Source organism: Anomaloglossus baeobatrachus, chromosome 12 (genome assembly GCF_048569485.1).
Source record: "Anomaloglossus baeobatrachus isolate aAnoBae1 chromosome 12, aAnoBae1.hap1, whole genome shotgun sequence".
NCBI lineage: Eukaryota > Metazoa > Chordata > Amphibia > Anura > Aromobatidae > Anomaloglossus > Anomaloglossus baeobatrachus.
In genome coordinates, this window is record NC_134364.1 from 3,525,152 (window position 1) to 3,551,832 (window position 26,681).

Genomic DNA, 26,681 nt, shown 5'->3' on the forward strand with positions numbered 1-26,681 from the left:
GGAGAGGAGTAATAATACTGTGTTATTACAGTGCAGGAGAGGAGTAATAATACTGTGATATTACAGGAGAGGAGTAATAATACTGTGATATTACAGGAGAGGAGTAATAATACTGTGATATTACAGGAGAGGAGTAATAATGCTGTGATATTAAAGGAGAGGAGTAATAATACTGTGATATTACAGGAGAGGAGTAATAATGCTGTGATATTAAAGGAGAGGAGTAATAATACTGTGATATTACAGGAGAGGAGCTATAATACTGTGATATTACAGGAGATGAGTAATAATACTGTGATATTACAGGAGAGGAGTAATAATACTGTGATATTACAGGAGAGGAGTAATAATGCTGTGATATTAAAGGAGAGGAGTAATAATACTGTGATATTACAGGAGAGGAGTAATAATACTGTGATATTACAGTGTAGGAGAGCAGTAATAATACTACTGTGATATTACAATACAGGAGAGCAGTAATAATACTGTGATATTACAGTACAGGAGAGCAGTAATAATACTGTGATATAACAGGAGAGGAGTAATAATACTGTGATATTACAGTGCAGGAGAGGAGTAATAATATTGTGATATTACAGTACAGGAGATCAGTAATAATACTGTGATATTACAGGAGAGGAGTAATAATACAGGGATATTACAGTACAGGAGAGGAGTAATAATACTGTGATATTACAGGAGAGGAGTAACAATACTATGATATTACAGTACAAGAGAGGAGTAATAATACTGTGATATTACAGTGCAGGAGATGAGTAATAATACTGTGATATTACAGGAGAGGAGAGGAGTAATAATAATACTGTGATATTACAGGAGAGGAGTAATAATACTGTGATATTACAGTGCAGGAGAAGAGTAATATTACTGTGATATTACAGTGCAGGAGAGGAGTAATAATACTATGATATGACAGTACAGGAGAGGAGTAATAATACTGTGATATTACAGGAGAGGAGAGGAGTAATAATAATACTGTGATATTACAGGAGAGGAGTAATAATACTGTGATATTACAGTGCAGGAGAGGAGTAATAATACTGTGATATTACAGGAGAGGAGTAATAATACTGTGATATTACAGTGCAGGAGAAGAGTAATATTACTGTGATATTACAGTGCAGGAGAGGAGTAATAATACTATGATATGACAGGAGAGGAGTAATAATACTGTGATATTACAGTACAGGAGAGGAGTAATAATACTGTGGTATTACAGGAGAGGAGTAATAATACTGTGATATTACAGGAGAGGAGTAATAATACTGTGATATTACAGTATAGGAGAGGAGTAATAATACTGTGATATTACAAGGGAGGAGTAATAATACTGTGATATTACAGTACAGGAGAGGAGTAATAATACTATGATATCATAATACTGTGATATTACAGGAGAGGAGTAATAATACTGTGATATTACAGTGCAGAAGAGGAGTAATAATACTGTGATATTACAGGAGAGGAGCTATAATACTGTTATATTACAGTACAGGTGAGCAGTACTGTGTCTTTAAAGGGCGTGTTGTGGGCATCTTATGGGCGTGGTTTGTTGTGCCGGGGCCTTGGTGTGGGCAGTCTGAGGGCGTGGTGTGGGCGTGTCGGGGCGTGGTGTGGGCGTGCCGCGCCGTAGTGAGTGGATTCCGGAGCGGCGGCTGCAGTGTGATGTTGGGAGAGATCCGCGCACAGGACCCTCCGGCGGCGGCGCAGGCTCAGGTACGGGCGCGGGCTCAGGTGCAGCTGCTCGCTGAGATACAGGCTGAGGTGCAGCTGCTCGCTGAGATACAGGCTGAGGTGCAGCTGCCGGCTGAGATACAGGCTGAGATACAGGCTGAGGTGCAGCTGCCGGCTGAGATACAGGCTGAGGTGCAGCTGCTCGCTGAGATACAGGCTGAGGTGCGGGCTCAGGTACAGGCTGAGGTGCGGGCTCAGGTGCGGGCTCAGGTACAGGCTGAGGTGCGGGCTCAGGTGCGGGCTCAGGTACAGGCTCAGGTACGGGCTCCTCTGGGGCGCCGCCGCCGCCGCCTGTGTCGGAACTTCCAGCAGCTCCTCTTTGGGGGTCTTGCTCCGAGCTCTCCGCAGATGTAGCGCGGGTCCGGGCAGTGTCCCCGGCCTCCCCGGCGTGCGCTGCTGTCAGTGCACACAAGACTAGTTGTATCGGCGGCGGATCTGCTCCGATCTGTCGCTTGCCACACAATCCCGGCTCCGTCCCCGTCTCCGTCCTCGGCTCCGTCCCCGGCTCCTCATTGCTCCGGATTTCGTTTTCTTCTCAGATTCTTGTTTTTGTTTTTAGGAAATTAAATGTTTCTGTTTTTATTTTCTTTAAATGAAATTTTAGTAAAATATTTTCCATTCTTAAATTTTTATAAAAAAGGGCTGAAATCCGGAGAGCACAAGATGGAGGGTCTGCGGGGGGCCGTCGTCTGGTGCCGGATGGCGCCGGTGAATTGTCAGAATATTTGGTAGGAAGCGTTCACCTACAGAAAAGGTCGGTGTTGTAAACAGGGAGACGGAGGGGGGAGATTTGGGGATGGAGCGGCCGCCTAGCGTGAAATGAAACCGCCCCCCAGTTGTGTGCGCTGGTGCCCCTCGCAGGCAGGATCTGTGCTTTCTGGGCTCCCGGTTTGGTGGATTTGTGTCTGCTCCGTGTGGGCACCATTGATGGTGTGTGCAGAGGACGCTGCCGGGGAAAGTTGCGCTTGTGTCTGAGGACGATGCCGTCACCCCTCCACATCTGATGTAGTTTGGATTGTGCCCTGGGAGCCCCCCGGCTGGCCGCAGTGTGGGGACCGCTCCTCGCCCCTCCGGCGCCCCCATGCTCTGCCATCCGCTGCCTTGTTTTTCATGTCGTCTTTCAAGCTCTTCGCAGAAGTCAGAGTGAGTCGGATTGTAAAAGGGGCAATTATGTGTCTGATTGCTAGGACGGGCTGCCTATTTAGTTTCATTATCCATACGACGCATTATGTCCCCCCCATCACTGTGAAAGTGGCCGGCAGAGTGTTTGTAGTGGGGGAGGCGGTGGGGGCTGTAATAGCGGTGCGATTAGACCCACAGCTGCAAAACTGAGATATCAGCCCTCCACAATTACACACGTATTTACCGGGGATTAGCACTCACATTTTCTCCCTATTTTCCGCTGTTCTGGTTTATTTTAATTTTTTCATTTAAGACCATTTTAGTTGTACACGGACCCCCTCCCCAAAGTCAACGACGCACTGACCCCCGACTGTATACTTGGACTGGAGGGTAGAGCTCGGGGAGCGATGGTTGTGAGTTTGTGTATGTGCCCCCCATCAGCCGTAATTTTACCCCCCCTCCACCCTTCGTCCTCTCCTGGTGCAATGTACGGCGTGTTATGCTTTGCCAAAGTGGATCATCGAAGGGTGGGGGGGCTGAGGTTGGGGGAGGAGAATAAAAGCGAACGGGGAAGAGAAAGGAGGAGATGGGGATAAAATTGGAGCCCAACGCCATTTTTTTTTCTTTCAAGCATTGTCGTTCGTGATTATATGTCGCAACCTTCAGAAAAATAATGGGGGTTGTTTCGTTAGTGGGGGGCTTTGGTTGAGAGCCCCGCCGGAGCCTGTAAAAGGCTCTGGGGTAGGAGTGAAATAGAGTGATAATGATTACGGGTAACCATCCATGACATATTGGCTACAGAGGCGAGCGCGCAGAATCTGGAGGATGGGAGACGTGGAGCCCTCCCCATGGGCACATTCCCAACCCTAATGCGCCTGGTTTGTGCTGACCTTCTCCCCAACACCTTCTCCATAAGATGACACATAGCTGAAGGTTTGGGGGGCTCTTGGGCTCCTCTATGGGGCGATGGTATTTACCTCCAGAAGGGGGGGGGCTTCATCTGTTCATTTGAATAGACGGAAAGCTTGCGCAGTAGCGCAGAGAATTGTCATACCCAGCGCGTGTTCGGCACCACCCCCTTACCTCATCGCTTCGCCCTTTTTTTTCCCCTTTTTAAAATGATATGAAACGTTGCATTCTTAACCTCATCGTTTCTGGGCAGCAATGAACCTGCTAGATACTGTTTGCCCCCTTAATTGTGTCTGCCGGACCCTCGGAGCACTCTCCCCGTGTGTGACATTGTCAGTGCTCACCACTTTCACCTTTTCATCTTGATTTTTTTGGATTAGATTGTGACTTTCCTGTGGGTACCGTTCCACATTTGTGGTAGTTATTTCCCCACTTACTTTAGCTTTCCATTGAGCGGTGTCTCTGGGTTGGGCAGTGTTGAGCGGCGACCCTCGGTGGGTTTGCAGTAGGGTGTGTGCCGAGTCGGGGGTTCTGGTGCCCTTGGTGCAGTGGCTCCAGCAGCTGACACTGTTGTGTCAAGGTCTTTTCTCCAGCCGGGGGTACCGGTGTGAGGGGCAGTAGATTGACACCTTCCAGCCTCCTGTCAGATCGGTGCTGAGTGCGCCCTGATGGAGAAGCAATCATGCCCTGATTAGCCACAAATCATCTCTGAAGAGGAAGCCTGTCTATTTACATTCTGATTCTCCGTGCCAGTCAGCACAGCGCCTGTCTGTCAGGCAGCAGCGGGCCACGGTGGACGGCGTCTGCCACCCTCCAGCACCTCCATATTCCTGGTGCTACCTACGGCACAGTGCAGTTATGGGGCGGCATTATCTGCTACACTCTGTAGAGTAAGCGTATTTATACATAGGACTGACGGATGTGTGGATAATATATATAATATATATATCTCCATTGTATGTATTCCACAGAGCCACTCCCTGCGTGATGTACTGTATATAGGGCCACTCCCTGCATATAGTCTTGCCTCTCTGGTATGGATTACATAGGACTGCTTCTCATAGACACAGACATCTTTTGTATTTATTATATGCTAAAAAGATCAGTTGTCTATGTATACTGGATCTAGTGAATGTCTTACATAGATCTGCCTCCCGTGCACACTCTATACACCCAGGACTGTATATTACTGGCACAGGAATGCTCCACATTGTGTGTGTACTGTGTGTATGTATATAGATTTACATCTATATATTACTGTGTGTATGTATATACATTTACATCTATAACTGTGTATACTGGATCTAGTGAATGTCTTACATAGATCTGCCTCCCGTGCACACTCTATACACCCAGGACTGTATATTACTGGCACAGGAATGCTCCACATTGTGTGTGTATACTGTGTGTATGTATATAGATTTACATCTATATATTACTGTGTGTATGTATATAGATTTACATCTATATATTACTGTGTGTATGTATATAGATTTACATCTATATATTACTGTGTGTATGTATATAGATTTACATCTATATATTACTGTGTGTATGTATATAGATTTACATCTATATATTACTGTGTGTATGTATATAGATTTACATCTATATATTACTGTGTGTATGTATATAGATTTACATCTATATATTACTGTGTATACTGGATCTAGTGAATGTCTTACATAGATCTGCCTCCCGTGCACACTTTATACACCCAGGACTGTATATTACTGGCACAGGAATGCTCCACATTGTGTGTGTACTGTGTGTATGTATATAGATTTACATCTATATATTACTGTGTGTATGTATATAGATTTACATCTATATATTACTGTGTGTATGTATATACATTTACATCTATAACTGTGTATACTGGATCTAGTGAATGTCTTACATAGATCTGCCTCCCGTGCACACTCTATACACCCAGGACTGTATATTACTGGCACAGGAATGCTCCACATTGTGTGTGTGTACTGTGTGTATGTATATAGATTTACATCTATAACTCTGTGTACTGGATCTAGTGAATGTCTTACATAGATCTGCCTCCCGTGCACACTTTATACACCCAGGACTGTATATTACTGGCACAGGAATGCTCCACATTGTGTGTGTGTACTGTGTGTATGTATATAGATTTACATCTATAACTCTGTGTACTGGATCTAGTGAATGTCTTACATAGATCTGCCTCCCGTGCACACTCTATACACCCAGGACTGTATATTACTGGCACAGGAATGCTCCACATTGTGTGTGTGTACTGTGTGTATGTATATAGATTTACATCTATATATTACTGTGTGTATGTATATAGATTTACATCTATAACTGTGTATACTGGATCTAGTGAATGTCTTACATAGATCTGCCTCCCGTGCACACTTTATACACCCAGGACTGTATATTACTGGCACAGGAATGCTCCACATTGTGTGTGTGTACTGTGTGTATGTATATAGATTTACATCTATATATTACTGTGTGTATGTATATAGATTTACATCTATATATTACTGTGTGTATGTATATAGATTTACATCTATATATTACTGTGTGTATGTATATAGATTTACATCTATAACTCTGTATACTGGATCTAGTGAATGTCTTACATAGATCTGCCTCCCGTGCACACTCTATACACCCAGGACTGTATATTACTGGCACAGGAATGCTCCACATTGTGTGTGTATACTGTGTGTATGTATATAGATTTACATCTATATATTACTGTGTGTATGTATATAGATTTACATCTATATATTACTGTGTGTATGTATATAGATTTACATCTATAACTCTGTGTACTGGATCTAGTGAATGTCTTACATAGATCTGCCTCCCGTGCACACTCTATACACCCAGGACTGTATATTACTGGCACAGGAATGCTCCACATTGTGTGTGTGTGTGTACTGTGTGTATGTATATAGATTTACATCTATATATTACTGTGTGTATGTATATAGATTTACATCTATATATCAGTGTGTATACTGTGTATATATTTATATCTATATATCAGTGTGTATACTGTGTATATATTAGTGTGTGTATACTGTGTATATAGATTTATAACTATATATCAGTGTGTATACTGTGTGTATATATTTATAACTATATATCAGTGTGTATACTGTGTGTGTGTGTGTGTCTGTGTGTGTGTGTGTGTGTATATATCTATATACTAGTGTGTATGCAGTGTATATATATATTAGTGTGTGTATATATTTATATCTATATATCAGTGTGTATACTGTGTGTGTATATATAGCTATATACTAGTGTGTATACTGTGGATATAGATTTACATCTATATATTAGTGTTTATACTGTGTGGATATAGATTTATAACTATTTATCAGTGTGTATACTGTGTGTGCATATATTTATATCTATACACTAGTGTGTATACTGTGTGTGTGTATATATTTATATCTATACACTAGTGTGTATACTGTGTGTGTGTATAGTTTTAGGTTTGTGTGTGTGTGTATGTATGTATGTATATATATATATATATATATATATATATATATATAATGTATGTATGTGTATTTACTACTTGTGTATATATTGTATGTATGTATATGTGTGTGTATTATTCTTTATTTGCATTGTGGTTATATACTGTATGTATTATATGTTTATATGAATATTATTTGTGTGTGTATATAGACACACACACTATATACCTGTCTATACAACACTGTTATGTGTGTACACATATATATTTTCTAAACACATATATATAATACACACTAATATATATATATAATATAATATATATATATATATATATATATATATATATATATATATATATATATATATATATATATTACACACACGGTATATATATATTTTATATTAGTGTGTGTGTTACTCAGGGCAGCTCCCCACTTATTTGCTGCCATCCTATGATATACAGGAGGGACAGGGCCATGTAATCTGTGTACATATGTTTTGTATTTTCTGTGGTTCCTGATGTAGAGACTGTAGATTGGCGGCCGGCGTGCAGTGGGAATGTGTCCGGAGTTGGGTAGAGACTGTAGATTGGCGGCCGGCGTGCAGTGGGAATGTGTCCGGAGTTGGGTAGAGGCTGTAGATTGGCGGCCGGCGGGCAGTGGGAATGTGTCCGGAGTTGGGTAGAGGCTGTAGATTGGCGGCCGGCGGGCAGTGGGAATGTGTCCGGAGTTGGGTAGAGGCTGTAGATTGGCGGCCGGCGGGCAGTGGGAATGTGTCCGGAGTTGGGTAGAGGCTGTAGATTGGCGGCCGGCGGGCAGTGGGAAAGTGTCCGGAGTTGGGTAGAGGCTGTAGATTGGCGGCCGGCGGGCAGTGGGAATGTGTCCGGAGTTGGGTAGAGGCTGTAGATTGGCGGCCGGCGGGCAGTGGGAATGTGTCCGGAGTTGGGTAGAGGCTGTAGATTGGCGGGCAGTGGGAATGTGTCCGGAGTTGGGTAGAGGCTGTAGATTGGCGGCCGGCGGGCAGTGGGAATGTGTCCGGAGTTGGGTAGAGGCTGTAGATTGGCGGCCGGCGGGCAGTGGGAAAGTGTCCGGAGTTGGGTAGAGGCTGTAGATTGGCGGCCGGCGGGCAGTGGGAATGTGTCCGGAGTTGGGTAGAGGCTGTAGATTGGCGGCCGGCGGGCAGTGGGAATGTGTCCGGAGTTGGGTATTTCTGGTTTTGCCCCGTCATTAGCTCTGCGCTGCAAATTCTCCTTGTTCTTTAATTTCTTATCGATTCTGTCTCCTGATGTCTGTTATATGTAATGGATGTACTGTATGTGTACATGGGACTGCGTGCTGGAGGCTGTGTACATTGTGATGCTATGTGAGGGTGACATGGGGCTGTTCCTGGGTGACTGCCGTCCTGCTGTGTTCTGGGCGGATTAAACTCTAGTGAGGCCAGGAATCGGCTCTATTGTGCCGGACCTCCACCGGGCACGGGGTTCACTCTCACTCATGTAGCGGCCGCCTATTCTGCAGCGTTGTAGATCGGAGACCGGAAATCTTCCAAGGGATGGAGATTAAGAAACGTCAGAAGATGAAAGTGAGTGTGAGGAATGTAAAGCGTCTGTAGAGGGAATCTGTGTGTGTGTAATAAATATATATACATACATACAATCTGTGTGTGTAATTAGAGATAGTCCTGTGCGTGTGGACGTGGCCTGTGACTAGTGAGCAGTGACCTGGTAATGTGAGAGGAGCAAGCGCTTGCCCTGTGTAACTATTGACCAGACGTGGCTGGTTAGTGATGGCCATCATGCCCTGTATACTCCTTATATACATAGACTGCTGCCTGCCATTTATCTAATGACTCTTCCTCCGCCCGATCACTTCATGTCGGGGGGGGGGGGGGACACGTGGCACTTGCATTGCGATGTTGCTGGCCTGCCACGGGTTGTTCCCCGTGGACCGGTGTTTGGCTGTCTGGTGCTATGTTTGGGATGTACGTTGTCTTCCGCCTCCGGCGTGACTCATTACATCTGTTTACATCCCCAATATATAAGGCGTTAGTCAGATGATGAGTGTGGGACACGAGCAGGGACACTTCTGTGTGTATGTGGAGGACGCGGAGACCCTGGATGGGTGTGGCTGAGGCTTCAGTGATGGCAGAGAAGCAGGTTGTATCTGTGCTGGGGGACATACTGTAGATTTGGGAGAGCGCCCCCATCAGAGGGTGAAGTTAGAGGTCCAGAAAATGTGGAAAACAAAGACATAAGGGTTAATGGGAGTCTCCCTGCTCCAGATCCCACAATGGACTCCGATTGTGTGTGTCACTGGCCCATCCAGTAGCTGCTCCTCCGCTCGCCTCCTCTGCTTCTCCGCTCGCCTCCTCTGCTCCTCCGCTCGCCTCCTCTGCTCCTCCGCTCGCCTCCTCTGCTCCTCCGCTCGCCTCCTCTGCTCCTCCTCGCTCGCCTCCTCTGCTCCTCCGCTCGCCTCCTCTGCTCCTCCGCTCGCCTCCTCTGCTCCTCCGCTCGCCTCCTCTGCTCCTCCGCTCGCCTCCTCTGCTCCTCCGCTCGCCTCCTCTGCTCCTCCGCTCGCCTCCTCTGCTCCTCCGCTCGCCTCCTCTGCTCCTCCGCTCGCCTCCTCTGCTCCTCCGCTCGCCTCCTCTGCTCCTCCGCTCGCCTCCTCTGCTCCTCCGCTCGCCTCCTCTTCTCCTCCGCTCGCCTCCTCTGCTCCTCCGCTCGCCTCCTCTGCTCCTCCGCTTGCCTCCTCTGCTCCTCCGCTCGCCTCCTCTGCTCCTCCGCTCGCCGCCTCTGCTCCTCCGCTCGCCGCCTCTGCTCCTCCGCTCGCCTCCTCTGCTCCTCCGCTCGCCTCCTCTTCTCCTCCGCTCGCCTCCTCTTCTCCTCCGCTTGCCTCCTCTGCTCCTCCGCTTGCCTCCTCTGCTCCTCCGCTTGCCTCCTCTGCTCCTCCGCTTGCCTCCTCTGCTCCTCCGCTTGCCTCCTCTGCTCCTCCGCTTGCCTCCTCTGCTCCTCCGCTCGCCTCCTCTTCTCCTCCGCTCGCCTCCTCTGCTCCTCCGCTCGCCTCCTCTGCTCCTCCGCTCGCCTCCTCTGCTCCTCCGCTCGCCTCCTCTTCTCTTCTCCTCCGCTCGCCTCCTCTTCTCCTCCGCTCGCCTCCTCTTCTCCTCCGCTCGCCTCCTCTGCTCCTCCGCTCGCCTCCTCTGCTCCTCCGCTCGCCTCCTCTGCTCCTCCGCTCGCCTCCTCTGCTCCTCCGCTTGCTTCCTCTGCTCCTCCGCTTGCCTCCTCTGCTCCTCCGCTTGCCTCCTCTGCTCCTCCGCTTGCCTCCTCTGCTCCTCCGCTTGCCTCCTCTGCTCCTCCGCTTGCCTCCTCTGCTCCTCCGCTTGCCTCCTCTGCTCCTCCGCTTGCCTCCTCTGCTCCTCCGCTTGCCTCCTCTGCTCCTCCGCTTGCCTCCTCTGCTCCTCCGCTTGCCTCCTCTGCTCCTCCGCTTGCCTCCTCTGCTCCTCCGCTTGCCTCCTCTGCTCCTCCGCTTGCCTCCTCTGCTCCTCCGCTTGCCTCCTCTGCTCCTCCGCTTGCCTCCTCTGCTCCTCCGCTTGCCTCCTCTGCTCCTCCGCTTGCCTCCTCTGCTCCTCCGCTCGCCTCCTCTGCTCCTCCGCTCCTTCGCTCGCCTCCTCTGCTCCTCCGCTTGCCTTCTCTGCTCCTCCGCTTGCCTCCTCTGCTCCTCCGCTTGCCTCCTCTGCTCCTCCGCTTGCCTCCTCTGCTCCTCCGCTCGCCTCCTCTGCTCCTCCGCTCCTTCGCTCGCCTCCTCTGCTCCTCCGCTTGCCTTCTCTGCTTCTCCGCTCGCCTCCTCTGCTCCTCCGCTCGCCTCCTCTGCTCCTCCGCTCGCCTCCTCTGCTCCTCCGCTCGCCTCCTCTGCTCCTCCGCTCGCCTCCTCTGCTCCTCCGCTCGCCTCCTCTGCTCCTCCGCTCGCCTCCTCTGCTCCTCCGCTCGCCTCCTCTGCTCCTCCGCTCGCCTCCTCTGCTCCTCCGCTCGCCTCCTCTGCCCCTCCGCTCGCCTCCTCTGCTCCTCCGCTCGCCTCCCTCCTTCTCTCGCCTCCTTCGCTCGCCTCCTCCGCTCCTTCTCTCGCCTCCTTCGCTCGCCTCCTCCGCTCCTCTCTCGCCTCCTCCGCTCCTAGCTCTGCCCTATAGACTGGTGTGAGTGCAGGTAATTGCTGTAGATGTGTAATCAATATGTCACCGCTCCCCTGGAGGCCGCACCGTCACCTGCCTGTGAACACATATGTGCTAATCTGCCGCCCTCACTCCAGGTAATGGAAATCACACATCCCCTGGCATTGCAGGAGTTAAATGATTGATCTCATTGTAATTCCCTCGCTAATCGCCTCGCTGGCCGTCTAATTACTTTATTTTACACCAATGTTCGGGGGACTCAGGCCGGAGGTTTAGGCTTTGGCTCCTGAGCTGACGCTCCAGCTGTGCTGTTAGACTATAAAAGGTTAATATTGTGGGGGGGGGCGCTGTGTCGGGGTGTGATCCAGTGCCCGCTTTATTGTAAGGGCTGATGATAATAGGACCTGGCATATCTGCTGTGGTGGAGCACTGCATGATGGGAAACTCACCTCCGTATCCCCTCCAGCACCCTGTATACCAGCACTGACCACAACATGCAGTCCCGCAACCTGTGCACGTGCCTGCTGGAGGCCCCCCCCCTCTGTGCACGTGCCTGCTGGAGGCCCCCCCCCCCTCTGTGCACGTGCCTGCTGGAGGGCCCCCCCCCCTCTGTGCACGTGCCTGCTGGAGGGCCCCCCCCCTCTGTGCACGTGCCTGCTGGAGGGCCCCCCCCCTCTGTGCACGTGCCTGCTGGAGGGCCCCCCCCTCTGTGCACATGCCTGCTGGAGGGCCCCCCCCTCTGTGCACGTGCCTGCTGGAGGGCCTCCCCCCTCTGTGCACGTGCCTGCTGGAGGGTCCCCCCCTCTGTGCACGTGCCTGCTGGAGGGTCCCCCCCTCTGTGCATGTGCCTGCTGGAGGGCCCCCCCCCCTCTGTGCACGTGCCTGCTGGAGGGCCCCCCCCCCCTCTGTGCACGTGCCTGCTGGAGGGCCCCCCCCCCCCTCTGTGCACGTGCCTGCTGGAGGGCCCTTCCCCCCTCTGTGCACGTGCCTGCTGGAGGGCCCTTCCCCCCTCTGTGCACGTGCCTGCTGGAGGGCCCCCCCCCCTCTGTGCACGTGCCTGCTGGAGGGCCCCCCCCCCTCTGTGCACGTGCCTGCTGGAGGGCCCCCCCCTCTGTGCACGTGCCTGCTGGAGGGCCCCCCCCTCTGTGCACGTGCCTGCTGGAGGGTCCCCCCCTCTGTGCACGTGCCTGCTGGAGGGTCCCCCCCTCTGTGCACGTGCCTGCTGGAGGGTCCCCCCCTCTGTGCACGTGCCTGCTGGAGGGTCCCCCCCTCTGTGCACGTGCCTGCTGGAGGGTCCCCCCCCTCTGTGCACGTGCCTGCTGGAGGGCCCCCCCCCCTCTGTGCACGTGCCTGCTGGAGCGCCCCCCCCTCTGTGCACGTGCCTGCTGGAGGGCCCCCCCCCCTCTGTGCACGTGCCTGCTGGAGGGCCCCCCCCCCTCTGTGCACGTGCCTGCTGGAGGGCCCCCCCCCCCTCTGTGCACGTGCCTGCTGGAGGGCCCTTCCCCCCTCTGTGCACGTGCCTGCTGGAGGGCCCTTCCCCCCTCTGTGCACGTGCCTGCTGGAGGGCCCCCCCCCTCTGTGCACGTGCCTGCTGGAGGGCCCCCCCCCCTCTGTGCACGTGCCTGCTGGAGGGCCCCCCCCCCTCTGTGCACGTGCCTGCTGGAGGGCCCCCCCCTCTGTGCACGTGCCTGCTGGAGGGTCCCCCCCTCTGTGCACGTGCCTGCTGGAGGGTCCCCCCCTCTGTGCACGTGCCTGCTGGAGGGTCCCCCCCTCTGTGCACGTGCCTGCTGGAGGGTCCCCCCCTCTGTGCACGTGCCTGCTGGAGGGTCCCCCCCCTCTGTGCACGTGCCTGCTGGAGGGCCCCCCCCCTCTGTGCACGTGCCTGCTGGAGCGCCCCCCCCCTCTGTGCACGTGCCTGCTGGAGGGCCCCCCCCCTCTCTGTGCACGTGCCTGCTGGAGGGCCCCCCCCCTCTGTGCACGTGCCTGCTGGAGGGCCCCCCCCCCTCTGTGCACGTGCCTGCTGGAGGGCCCCCCCCCCCCTCTGTGCACGTGCCTGCTGGAGGGCCCCCCCCCCCTCTGTGCACGTGCCTGCTGGAGGGCCCCCCCCCCTCTGTGCACGTGCCTGCTGGAGGGCCCCCCCCCCTCTGTGCACGTGCCTGCTGGAGGGCCCCCCCCCTCTGTGCACGTGCCTGCTGGAGGGCCCCCCCTCTGTGCACGTGCCTGCTGGAGGGCCCCCCCCTCTGTGCACGTGCCTGCTGGAGGGCCCCCCCCTCTGTGCACGTGCCTGCTGGAGGGCCCCCCCCCTCTGTGCACGTGCCTGCTGGAGGGCCCCCCCCCTCTGTGCACGTGCCTGCTGGAGGGCCCCCCCTCTGTGCACGTGCCTGCTGGAGGGCCCCCCCCTCTGTGCACGTGCCTGCTGGAGGGCCCCCCCCCTCTGTGCACGTGCCTGCTGGAGGGGCCCCCCCCCTCTGTGCACGTGCCTGCTGGAGGGCCCCCCCCCTCTGTGCACGTGCCTGCTGGAGGGCCCCCCCCCTCTGTGCACGTGCCTGCTGGAGGGCCCCCCCCTCTGTGCACGTGCCTGCTGGAGGGCCCCCCCCTCTGTGCACGTGCCTGCTGGAGGGCCCCCCCCCTCTGTGCACGTGCCTGCTGGAGGGCCCCCCCCTCTGTGCACGTGCCTGCTGCAGGGCCCCCCCGCCTCTGTGCACGTGCCTGCTGCAGGGCCCCCCCCCCTCTGTGCACGTGCCTGCTGGAGGGGCCCCCCCCCTCTGTGCACGTGCCTGCTGGAGGCCCCCCCCCCCTCTGTGCACGTGCCTGCTGGAGGCCCCCCCCCCCTCTGTGCACGTGCCTGCTGGAGGGCCCCCCCCCCCTGTGCACGTGCCTGCTGGAGGGCCCCCCCCCCCTGTGCATGTGCCTGCTGGAGGCCCCCCCCCCCCCTCTGTGCACGTGCCTGCTGGAGGGCCCCCCCCCCCTCTGTGCACGTGCCTGCTGGAGGGCCCCCCCCCCCTCTGTGCACGTGCCTGCTGGAGGGCCCCCCCCCCCTCTGTGCACGTGCCTGCTGGAGGGCCCCCCCCCCTCTGTGCACGTGCCTGCTGGAGGGCCCCCCCCCCCTCTGTGCACGTGCCTGCTGGAGGGCCCCCCCCCCTCTGTGCACGTGCCTGCTGGAGGGCCCCCCCCCTCTGTGCACGTGCCTGCTGGAGGGCCCCCCCCCCTCTGTGCACGTGCCTGCTGGAGGGCCCCCCCCCCTCTGTGCACGTGCCTGCTGGAGGGCCCCCCCCTCTGTGCACGTGCCTGCTGGAGGGCCCCCCCTCTGTTCACGTGCCCCTTTCCCCCCCCCCCCCCCCTCTGTGCACGTGCCTGTGTTACCTCCTGTATTATACTCCAGAGCTGCACTCACTATTCTGCTGGTGCAGTCACTGTGTACATACAGTTAGGTCCAGAAATCTTTGGCCAGTGACACAATTTTGGCGAGTTGGGCTCTGCATGCCTCCACATTGGGTTTGAAATGAAACCTCTACAACAGAATTCAAGTGCAGATTGTAACGTTTAATTTGAAGGTTTGAACAAAAATATCTGATAGAAATTGTAGGAATTGTCACATTTCTTTACAAACACTCCACATTTTAGGAGGTCAAAAGTAATTGGACAAATAAAACCAAACCCAAACAAAATATTTTTATTTTCAATATTTTGTTGCGAATCCTTTGGAGGCAATCGCTGCCTTAAGTCTGGAACCCATGGACATCACCAAACGCTGGGTTTCCTCCTTCTTAATGCTTTGCCAGGCCTTTACAGCCGCAGCCTTCAGGTCTTGCTTGTTTGTGGGTCTTTCCGTCTTAAGTCTGGATTTGAGCAAGTGAAATGCATGCTCAATTGGGGTTAAGATCTGGTGATTGACTTGGCCATTGCAGAATGTTCCACTTTTTTGCACTCATGAACTCCTGGGTAGCTTTGGCTGTATGCTTGGGGTCATTGTCCATCTGTACTATGAAGCGCCGTCCGATCAACTTTGCGGCATTTGGCTGAATCTGGGCTGAAAGTATATCCCGGTACAACTTCAGAATTCATCCGGCTACTCTTGTCTGCTGTTATGTCATCAATAAACACAAGTGACCCAGTGCCATTGAAAGCCATGCATTGCCCATTGCCATCACGTTGCCTCCACCATGTTTTACAGAGGATGTGGTGTGCCTTGGATCATGTGCCGTTCCCTTTCTTCTCAAACATATTTCTTCCCATCATTCTGGTACAGGTTGATCTTTGTCTCATCTGTCCATAGAATACTTTTCCAGAACTGAGCTGGCTTCATGAGGTGTTTTTCAGCAAATGTAACTCTGGCCTGTCTATTTTTGGAATTGATGAATGGTTTGCATTCTAGATGTGAACCCTTTGTATTTACTTTCATGGAGTCTTCTCTTTACTGGTGACTTAGAGACAGATACACCTACTTCACTGAGAGTGTTCTGGACTTCAGTTGATGTTTGTGAACGGGTTCTTCTTCACCAAAGAAAGTATGCGGCGATCATCCACCACTGTTGTCATCCGTGGGACGCCCAGGGCCTTTTTGAGTTCCCAAGCTCACCAGTCAATTCCTTTTTTCTCAGAATGTACCCGACTGTTGATTTTGCTACTCCAAGCATGTCTGCTATCTCTCTGATGGATTTTTTCTTTTTTTTCAGCCTCAGGATGTTCTGCTTCACCTCAATTGAGAGTTCCTTAGACCGCATGTTGTCTGGTCACAGCAACAGCTTCCAAATGCAAAACCACACACCTGTAATCAACCCCAGACCTTTTAACTACTTCATTGATTACAGGTTAACGAGGGAGACGCCTTCAGAGTTAATTGCAGCCCTTAGAGTCCCTTGTCCAATTACTTTTGGTCCCTTGAAAAAGAGGAGGCTATGCATTACAGAGCTATGATTCCTAAACCCTTTCTCCGATTTGGATGTGAAAACTCTCATATTGCAGCTGGGAGTGTGCACTTTCAGCCCATGTTATATATAGAATTGTATTTCTGAACATGTTTTTGTAAACAGCTAAAATAACAAAACTTGTGTCACTGTCCAAATATTTCTGGACCTAACTGTACATTACATTACTGATCCTGAGTTACCTCTTGTATTATACTCCAGAGCTGCACTCACTATTCTGCTGGTGCAGTCACTGTCTCACTGTCTACATACATTACTGATACTGAGTTACCTCCTGTATTATACTCCAGAGCTGCACTCACTATTCTGCTGGTGCAGTCACTGTGTACATACATTACATTACTGATCCTGAGTTACCTCCTGTATTATACTCCAGAGCTGCACTCACTATTCTGCTGGCGCAGTCACTGTCTACATACATTACTGATCCTGAGTTACCTCTTGTATTATACTCCAGAGCTGCACTCACTATTCTGCTGGTGCAGTCACTGTGTACATACATTACTGATCCTGAGTTACCTCCTGTATTATCCTCCAGAGCTGCACTCACTATTCTGCTGGTGCGGTCACTGTGTACATACATTACATTACTAATCCTGAGTTACCTCCTATATTATACTCCAGAGCTGCACTCACTATTCTGCTGGTGCAGTCACTGTGTACATACATTACTGATCCTGAGTTACCTCCTGTATTATCCTCCAGAGCTGCACTCACTATTCTGCTGGTGCAGACACTGTGTACATACATTACATTACTGATCCTTTACTCATTCAGATTTACATCTGGTATTTATCCTGCTCCAGAGCTGCGCTCGCTGTACACATCCTAGTGAGAGTACAGCACTTCTCAGGATGCAAGTCGCAAGACCAAACTATGTGTTGACGCAGAAGTTGGGAGCTTTCAGCCTGGAAAACCCATGAATTAGTGAGTGCAGCTCTGGGTGTCATACTGGTTGGGTTTGTACAGTAAAATACCCCTTGAATGTTGTTAGCACCTAATGTTTCCACAAATGCACAGAGGTGCCTGTGGGTTCACTTACTTTATTTTCCTGATAATACATAGTGGCCCCTAGTTTCCATGGTCGGGGGCGTGGGCACATGCTGCTGGTGGCCCCCCGCGGGCTGGGGCTCCTCCCACCCACAATCGCTGCACGTGTTGTGGCCTCACTGTTGAGTGCTCGGTCTTGTTCGGCCTCCTCGGCTGTGTACGGCCTCCGCTTTCATCAGTACGGGACAGTTGTGCCTATATTTCAGCACGTCACCCGGCAGTGCTCTCTCTGTGCATCTTTATTTCTGTGGCCCGGAGCACTGCAAGAAATCACCCCTCATTCATGTGTACTAAAGTCTGGCTAGCAGTGATGGTGGGCTGTGTGTGATACAGATGTATGCAGGAGGGTGTCTGATCACAATGCGCTCCTGCTTATGTGGGTGACATATCACTGCTGCAGAAAGGGGCCCCGCGTGTCCGTCGGTTTTCGGGGTGTGGGCCCCGCGTGTCCCGTCGGTTTCGGGTGTGAGCCCCGCGTGTCCCGTCGGTTCGGGTGTGAGCCCCGCGTGTCCCGTCGGTTTCGGGTGTGAGCCCCGCGTGCATTATTGGCGCTCTCTGGTCGTACATTGTTGGCGCTCGCTGACGGTTCTGGTGTGTCCTGTAATAAGTACAATATTTCCGGCGGCTCTCGCTCAGTGCTGTTGGGGTCGGGGTGTTGTTGACACGCCTGACGGTTCTGTGTCTCTGTAATAAGTCTGGTATTTCCGGCGGCTCTCGGTCCCACGGGCTCGTGCATTACTGGCGCTGTTGGCTCGTGCATTACTGGCGCTGTTGGCTCGTGCATTACTGGCGCTGTTGGCTCGTGCATTACTGGCGCTGTTGCTCGTGCATTACTGGCGCTGTTGGCTCGTGCATTACTGGCGCTGTTGGCTCGTGCATTACTGGCGCTGTTGGCATCGTGCATTACTGGCGCTGTTGGCTCGTGCATTACTGGCGCTGTTGGCTCGTGCATTACTGGCGCTGTTGGCTCGTGCATTACTGGCGCTGTTGGCTCGTGCATTACTGGCGCTGTTGGCTCGTGCATTACTGGCGCTGTTGCTCGTGCATTACTGGCGCTGTTGGCTCGTGCATTACTGGCGCTGTTGGCTCGTGCATTACTGGCGCTGTTGGCTCGTGCATTACTGGCGCTGTTGGCTCGTGCATTACTGGCGCTGTTGGCTCGTGCATTACTGGCGCTCTTGGCTCGTGCATTACTGGCGCTCTTGACGATTGTGCGTGTCCTGTAATTAGTCTAATATATTAAGTGTAATAAATTTCCGGCAGCGCTCACTACGGTGCCGCAGTGTTGGGCAATGTTGGCGCTCTCTGCTCGGGCAATGTTGGCGCTCTCTGCTCGGGCAATGTTGGCGCTCTCTGCTCGGGCAATGTTGGCGCTCTCTGCTCGGGCAATGTTGGCGCTCTCTGCTCGGGGCAATGTTGGCGCTCTCTGCTCGGGCAATGTTGGCGCTCGTGACGATTGTGCGTCATGTAATAAAATAAGTTTAATAAATTAAGTGTAATTTCTGGCAGCACTCCGCTCGGTGCCGCAGTGTTGGGCAAAGTTGGCGCTCTCAGCTCGGATAAAGTTGGCGCTCTTTGGTTGTGTATTGGCGTTCTTTGTTCATTATTGGCGCTCTCGGGTTGCATCGGTGGCGCGGGCCAATGTTGGCGCTCTTGGGTCGGGCAATGTTAGCGCTCTTTGGCTCGGGCATGGTTGGCGCTCCTGACGATTGTACGTCCTGTAATAAGGCTGATATTTTCTGTGGCTCTCGCTCGGTACTGCGGCTTGGGCAATGTTGGCACTCTTGGGTCGGGCAATGTTGGCGCTCTTGGGTCGGGCAATGTTGGCGCTCTTGGCTCGGGCAATGTTGGCGCTCTTGGCTCGGGCAATGTTGGGCGCTCTTGGCTCGGCAATGTTGGCGCTCTTGGCTCGGGCAGTGTTGGCGCTCTTGGCTCGGGGCAGTGTTGGCGCTCTTGGCTCGGGCAGTGTTGGCGCTCTTGGCTCGGGCAATGTTGGCGCTCTTGGCTCGGGCAATGTTGGCGCTCTTGACTCGGGCAATGTTGGCGCTCTTGACTCGGGCAATGTTGGCGCTCTTGGCTCGGGCAATGTTGGCGCTCTTGGCTGGGGCAATGTTGGCGCTCTTGGCTGGGGCAATGTTGGCGCTCTTGGCTGGGGCAATGTTGCGCTCTTGGCTGGGGCAATGTTGGCGCTCTTGGCTCGGGCAATGTTGGCGCTCCTGATGGTCGTGCGTGTCATTACTCGGGCTGTGATGGGTTGGTTCGGGGATGGGCTCTCGGGCTTATCTAACCCCACTTTCCTGTCTTTTCCTTGCAGATGTAATGTGGATCCTTACACTCTGAGGACCTAGGACGGTTTTTTCTGCACAACCTTTGAGCAGCTGTGAGAGAAGACTGTTCTGTCGTAGCTGGAGCGCTGAAGACTGGACCTGTTTTCTGAAGATCCCGGATCTCTCTCCTGCTCCCTCATTTCGATACTTCCTCCTCTTTCCTTCACGTCGCCATGTCCTCCAGTTTTTGCTCCCTTAGCCTCACTCTCCATTTAAGCTTTTCTCTGGGCTCTGTCTTAGGCTTGAGCTTAGGACTTGAGTTCATGGGGACTTCCCAACCAGTGGGCTCGCTACCTGCGCTGGGATGCCAGCACCCCGCAGTGACCTCAGCTTTCAGCTCAGGACCAACGTTTCCACCGGCCTTTTGCTCTACTTTGATGACGGTGGCATCTGTGACTTCCTCTGCCTTTCTCTGGCAGACGGCAGGGTTCAGTTGCACTTCAGTATTGATTGTGCTGAAACCACAGTTTCAGTGATAAGAAGGTGAACGACGGAGGGCTGGCACTTTCTAATGGTCAGTCGAAATAGGCTGAGGACCACCATGGTTCTAGATGGGGCGGCTATTCCTGCAGAGGTGCGGCCACAGAGGCAGAGCATGAATATTGTTAGTGACCTCTTTGTAGGTGGCGTTCCAGGGGATATACGCTCCGATGCTCTGACGCTCAGCACAGTCAGGGACATAGCCATGTTCTCTGGATACTTACAGGACCTGAAGTATGGCAACTCTGAGCCCAGGCTGCTTGGGAGTCATGGCGTGCGGCTGGACCTGGAGGGGCTGTGCACCGAAAACCCTTGTGAGAACGGAGGGGCTTGTCTGTTGCTGGATGGAGAGCCCACGTGTGACTGTACGGCCACTGGCTATGTGGGCAAGCTTTGCTCTGAAGGTAAGAGGAGGCTTCATGCACTTGTATTGCTGAGCTGATAACCTTCTGATGTCTTCTAGGCGGCTTCCCGGTGACCAGGATTTGCTGGGCTTCTTGGATTCTGCATCGGCAAGTGACTAAGGTTTACAGCAAGGTTCATTCTGTTTTCAGGCCATTAAGTCCATGTTGGACTCCTCTAGGAATAGGCGGCAGCTTTTCTCTATGAATTGTCTGGTGCCAGCATTGCTATCGAGGCTATCCCAGCACAGACACTGGAGGCACTGCTGCTCCCAGTACCCCTGCAAAAAGAGTCCGTGCCCCCACCCCCTATTATGTCCTTGTGCATCTATAGGGGTGGTCCGGGGGACAACTCCTAAAGCTTATTGTGGGGGGGTGTCCGCTGTCCTGTCTGTCACGTAAGAGAGGAGGACAGGCGTCCGGTGGAGTCTGCGCCTTCATCAGGGGCATTGTCGTGATCATTACCCCCCTTAATAAGAATGTGGCTGCCCCCCCCCCCTTCCCGTGGGCTCAGACGTTGGAGACTTGTGGTTGGGATTTGCAGCTCCAGCCGCCATGTTGTGTGTGGAGATAACAGCGAGGTGCGCGGTGAAGGAGCGTCCAGGGACGGCGTGCGCACACTGATACAGTCCTGTATTTACTCAGATTGTGGACACTTGCTGCTCAGCAGATAATCGCTCACAATCTTCCGGGGAGGTTGTGACATTTACCTCTCAGACACGGAACAGGAAAATGTCAGATTGAGCAGATCCCGGGTCCAAAAGAAGGAAAACGTGTCTGAGACGCAAAACTGCACGCGCTTGTGATCCGGTGATCCGCTGCCACCACTGATGTCTGCTGCAGCCCAATAACAGCCCGCCATAGTGTCATATTTACCAGCGGTTTGCTGTGAACCTCACAAGGCGCTCACAGGTCCATGTCACACACAATGTCACTATTGGGGGCAGCGTGCGCTGGGGGGTTACGCCACACCGTGGAGCAAATTGTTCCATGTAGTTCTAGACTTCACCTTCTGAAATGAGTGGAAATACTCATTGCTGGAGGTAAAGCTGCACGGAGGCTGGCTGTGATACAAGTGCCCGGGGCGGCACCATGACCTGAAGAAAGGAGCAAAAAGCCCTGGCTCTGACTCTGCCACCGGCTCGTCAGTCCCAGTGCATTGTGGGCTCATGAGGCCACGGTCTCTGGAGTCCTCTGATTGGCTCGTCAGTCCCGGTACATTGTGGGCTCATGAGGCCACGGTCTCTGGAGTCCTCTGATTGGCTCGTCAGTCCCGGTACCTTGTGGGCTCATGAGGCCACGGTCTCTGGAGTCCTCTGATTGGCTCGTCAGTCCCGGTACATTGTGGGCTCATGAGGCCACGGTCTCTGGAGTCCTCTGATTGGCTCGTCAGTCCCGGTACATTGTGGACTCATGAGGCCACGGTCTCTGAGTCCTCTGATTGGCTCGTCAGTCCCCGGTACCTTGTGGGCTCATGAGGCCACGGTCTCTGGAGTCCTCTGATTGGCTCGTCAGTCCCGGTACATTGTGGGCTCATGAGGCCACGGTCTCTGGAGTCCTCTGATTGGCTCATCAGTCCTGGTACCTTGTGGGCTCACGAGGCTGTGGTCTCCGACATTCCCAGGGTCCTACAATAGCGGCTCTGCCTGTTGCTCCGTCTGGAGCTCCAGTATGTTGGGGGGACTTTCCCAGGGTCTACATTAGGGGTCTGCTGGTCGCCCCGTATGGGCTGCTTGGGTCCGTATACTGTGCCTTCACACGGAGAGGTCTGCTGTCTGCCGCTGTCCCCCGTAGCGGTCGTCCCCCGTAGCTGTCGTCCCCCGTAGCTGTCGGCCCCCCCCCCCCCGTCCCCCGTAGCTGTCGGGCCCCCCCCCCCCCCCCGTAGCTGTCGTCCCCCGTAGCTGTCACCCTCTTGCCTCTTGGACGCCTGTATAAGCCTCTCACACCCTTTCCTTGCCGCTAGGCGTGTTCTGTGGATATTTCATGTTTTCTTGTCTTTTCCCCCGCAGTATACTGTGCATTGTGTGAGGATCTCGTGTTGATGCCATTTATCAATCATCTTTTCTTTTTTAGGAGAGTTTTGGGTGAGTTCCTGTGTGACTGTAGCTGAATCTTGCCTTTTTCTCCAGGTCCCTGGAAGCCTCGGCGCGGTTGCGGCTCCTCTCCTCCTGATGTTACGCTCTTCTACTACACATTTATATTTTTTAGCTCCGGCATCTGTCACGTTCCTGGAAAGTTCTCGTTTCCCTCACAGAGCTCTGTCAAGTGAAGGGGTTAACAGTGAAATGTGGCTTTACTGATCATGCGTCAGTAATCACGTTCCTGCTTTGTGGCACCCGGCTGAGCCCCCCCCCCCCCCCCCCCCCCCCCCCCCCCGCCGCATAGAGCAGACCCCGTCCAGGTCCCGTCTGGGCGGCAGATTGCCGGCAATGATCACCGGACGGGAGAAAACGTTCTCATGGTTAATGTTCCGTTACAGGATCATCAGTCACAGTGAAATCGAAATCCCCCGAGTGTCCAGCGGGGCCCGGAGTCTAGGGGTGCGGGGGGGACCCAGAGTGTAGGGGTGCGGGGGGACCCCAGAGTGTAGGGGTGCGGGGGGGGAACCCCAGAGTGTAGGGGTGCGGGGGGGACCCCAGAGTCTAGGGGTGCGGGGGGACCCCAGAGTGTAGGGGGTGCGGGGGACCCCAGAGTGTAGGGGTGCGGGGGGGGAACCCCAGAGTGTAGGGGTGCGGGGGGACCCCAGAGTGTAGGGGTGCGGGGGGGACCCCAGAGTGTAGGGGTGCGGGGGGGGGGAACCCCAGAGTGTAGGGGTGCGGGGGGGACCCCAGAGTGTAGGGGTGCGGGGGGGGGAACCCCAGAGTGTAGGGGTGCGGGGGGGACCCCAGAGTGTAGGGGTGCGGGGGGGACCCCAGAGTGTAGGGGTGCGGGGGGGACCCCAGAGTGTAGGGGTGCGGGGGGGGGGAACCCCAGAGTGTAGGGATGCGGGGGGGGGAACCCCAGAGTGTAGGGATGCGGGGGGGGGACCCCAGAGTGTAGGGGGGACCCCAGAGTGTAGGGGGGACCCCAGAGTGTGTGTGGGGGGGCTCAAAGTGCAGGGGTGTAGGGGGGACCCCAGAGTGTAGGGGTGCGGGGGGGGGGAGGCCAGAGTGTGGGGGGTGCAGAGGGGACCCCAGAGTGTAGGGGTGCGGGGGGGGCAGAGTGTGGGGGTGCGGAGGAGAGGTGCGAGGGGGGGGCCCAGAGTGTGGGGGGGACCCAGGAGCGTAGGGGTGCAGGGGAGACCCCAGAGTGTGGGGGGGGGGGCAGAGTGTAGGGGCGCGGGGGGGGGGCCCAGAGGTGTGGGGGGGGACCTAGAGCGTAGGGGTGCAGGGGGAGACCCCAGAGTGTGGGGAGTGTGTGTGGGTGCCCCGGAGTGCAGGGGCACGGGCACTGCAGTGGGGGATTAGGAGGGGGCTTGTCATGTGGAGTCAGTCAGTATTATTGTTTTTGGAAGCCCACACATAATGAGGATTAGGAAGTCATCTGTGTCTGCTGTAATGAGGTCACCCCCCCCCATACACATGTGACGGGGGGGGCCGCACCATCATCCGGTTTGATTAGATGATTTCTGCCTGCTGCCCTATAGTGCCTGTTCCTCATCCGCAGTGAGACCCCTGGAGCTGCGGAGGCTTTGTGGCCAGTGAAGTGTTAATGGGGGCAGTTTTCCTCCCTGTACAGTGGATAACAGAGCAGAGCGCGGTGAATCCTCTGGGCTCCGCAGTTAATTTGCTCTGCTCCTGATACCACGGGAGGTAAATATTTAATACCCCGGTGACTCGCTGGCCTTTATTCAGGTTTCCAGTGGTTATATGATACATTCTCGCTGCGCGCCATCAGGGTCCTGTCTGCGCTGTGCAAACAGCTTATGGATGTGTCGGCAGCGTGGGGGTGTATTTATATGACCCCCCCCCTCCCAGATGGAGGCTGAGAAAACGAGGCCAAGATCTGGAGCCAGCGGCCTCACACGTGGCACGCCGGATAACGTGGACCCTTTATTAGGCACATTATGGATCCAGAGCCGAGGCCTCTTTCTTATGGAGAATCTTTAGGGAATGAGTTGGAACTTGCCACAATTTATTTTCCCATATAAAATTGTGGTAAAATATGGAGTATATCACAGATCGCTGACAGTAGACGCAGGCGGCCCATTGTATACAGTGGATAACGGGAATCCAGGTAATCCTACAGCCCGATGTAGTGGGGGCGGCTGGGAACATGTCATCTGTCCCACTGGAGACCCCAGATTAACTATAACAGACAGGAATTGGGTCACACATCCTGAATTACAGAAGTGACCACGTCTGCAGAGGCCACGCCACAAGAATACACCTTTATTTCTGAAGCTCTGGTGACCTTCATGGAGCTTTGTATATCATATAGGGGGTGGGAGTAGATAGACAGTATATAAGGGGGGTGGGCATAGATGGACAGTATATAAGGGGGGTGGGGGTAGAGGGACAGTATATAGGGGTGGGGGTAGATGGACAGTATATAGGGGTGGGGTAGGTGGACAGTATATAGGGGTGGATGGGTAGGTGGACAGTATATAAGGGGGTGGGCATAGATGGACAGTATATAAGGGGGTGGGGTAGAGGGACAGTATATAAGGGGGTGGGGGTAGAGGGACAGTATATAGGGGTGGGGGTAGATGGACAGTATATAGGGGTGGGGGTAGATGGTAGATGGACAGTATATAGGGGTGGGGGTAGATGGACAGTATATAAGGGGGGGGGGGGGGGGGGGGTAGGTGGACAGTATATAGGGGTGGAGGGGTATGTGGACAGTATATAGGGGTGGAGGGTAGATGGACAGTATATAGGGGTGGAGGGGGTAGGTGGACAGTATATAGGGGTGGAGGGGTAGGTGGAGAGTATATAGGGGGGTGGGGGGGGTAGGTGGAGAGTATATAGGGGGTGGGGGGTAGGTGGACAGTATATAGGGGGGTGGGGGGGTAGGTGGACAGTATATAGGGGTGGGGGGGTAGGTGGACAGTATATAGGGGGTGGGGGGGTAGGTGGACAGTATATAGGGGGGTGGGGGGGTAGGTGGACAGTATATAGGGGGTGGGGGGGTGTAGGTGGACAGTATATAGGGGTGGGGGGGTAGGTGGACAGTATATAGGGGTGGGGGGGTAGGTGGACAGTATATAGAGGTGGGGGGGTAGGTGGACAGTATATAGAGGTGGGGGGTAGGTGGACAGTATATAGGGGTGGGGGGGTAGGTGGACAGTATATAGGGGTGGGGGGGGTAGGTGGACAGTATATAGGGGTGGGGGGGTAGGTGGACAGTATATAGGGGTGGGGGGGGTAGGTGGACAGTATATATATCATACAGTATGTCTCACTCTCTGGCATAATGAGCACAACTAATATGAGAGAGCTGGAAATCCTTCATTAGAGATCCCCATATGGTGATTTCCCCTGGATCTTCCCGGCACTACCTCATTGTGCCCGGGCTGAGGCTGCACAGGTGACGGGGCAGTGCGGTGGTCTCCGGCCCCTCCCCATTGCATGTGATCGCTCAGGTTCCCGGTGATGTGCACAGGTGACGGCAGTGCGGTGGTCTCCGGCCCCTCCCCATTCCCTGTGATCGCTCAGGTTTCCGGTGATGTGCACAGGTGACGGGCGGTCCGGTGGTCTCCTGCGCCCCCCCCCCCCCATTGCCTGTGATCGCTCAGGTTCCCGGTGATGTGCACAGGTGACGGGCAGTGCGGTGGTCTCCGGCCCCTCCCCATTGCCTGTAATCGCTCAGGTTCCCGGTGATGTGCACAGGTGACGGGCGGTGCGGAGGTCTCCGGCCCCCTCCCCATTGCCTGTGATCGCTCAGGTTCCGGTGATGTGCACAGGTGACGGCAGTCCGGTGGTCTCCGGCCCCTCCCCATTGCCTGTGATCGCTCAGGTTCCGGTGATGTGCACAGGTGACGGGCAGTGCGGTGGTCTCCGGCCCCTCCCCATTGCCTGATATCGCTCAGGTTCCCGGTGATGTGCACAGGTGGACGGGCGGTGCGGAGGTCTCCGGCCCCCTCCCCA

General features: G+C 54.1%; 1 protein-coding gene across 2 annotated transcripts in view; it reads left to right on the forward strand.

The window, feature by feature from the left end:
* The first annotated feature begins 1,657 nt into the window (after window positions 1-1,657).
* Window positions 1,658-26,681, forward strand: part of NRXN3 (neurexin 3) — a 693,208-nt gene continuing 668,184 nt past the window's right edge. For both annotated transcript variants that reach the window (XM_075330463.1, XM_075330464.1), the window contains exons 1-2: window positions 1,658-1,737; window positions 19,720-20,616. In XM_075330463.1, coding sequence (XP_075186578.1) covers window positions 20,244-20,616 — 373 coding nt within the window. In that variant the 5' untranslated portion in view covers window positions 1,658-1,737; window positions 19,720-20,243. The remainder of the gene's footprint in view (window positions 1,738-19,719; window positions 20,617-26,681) is intronic.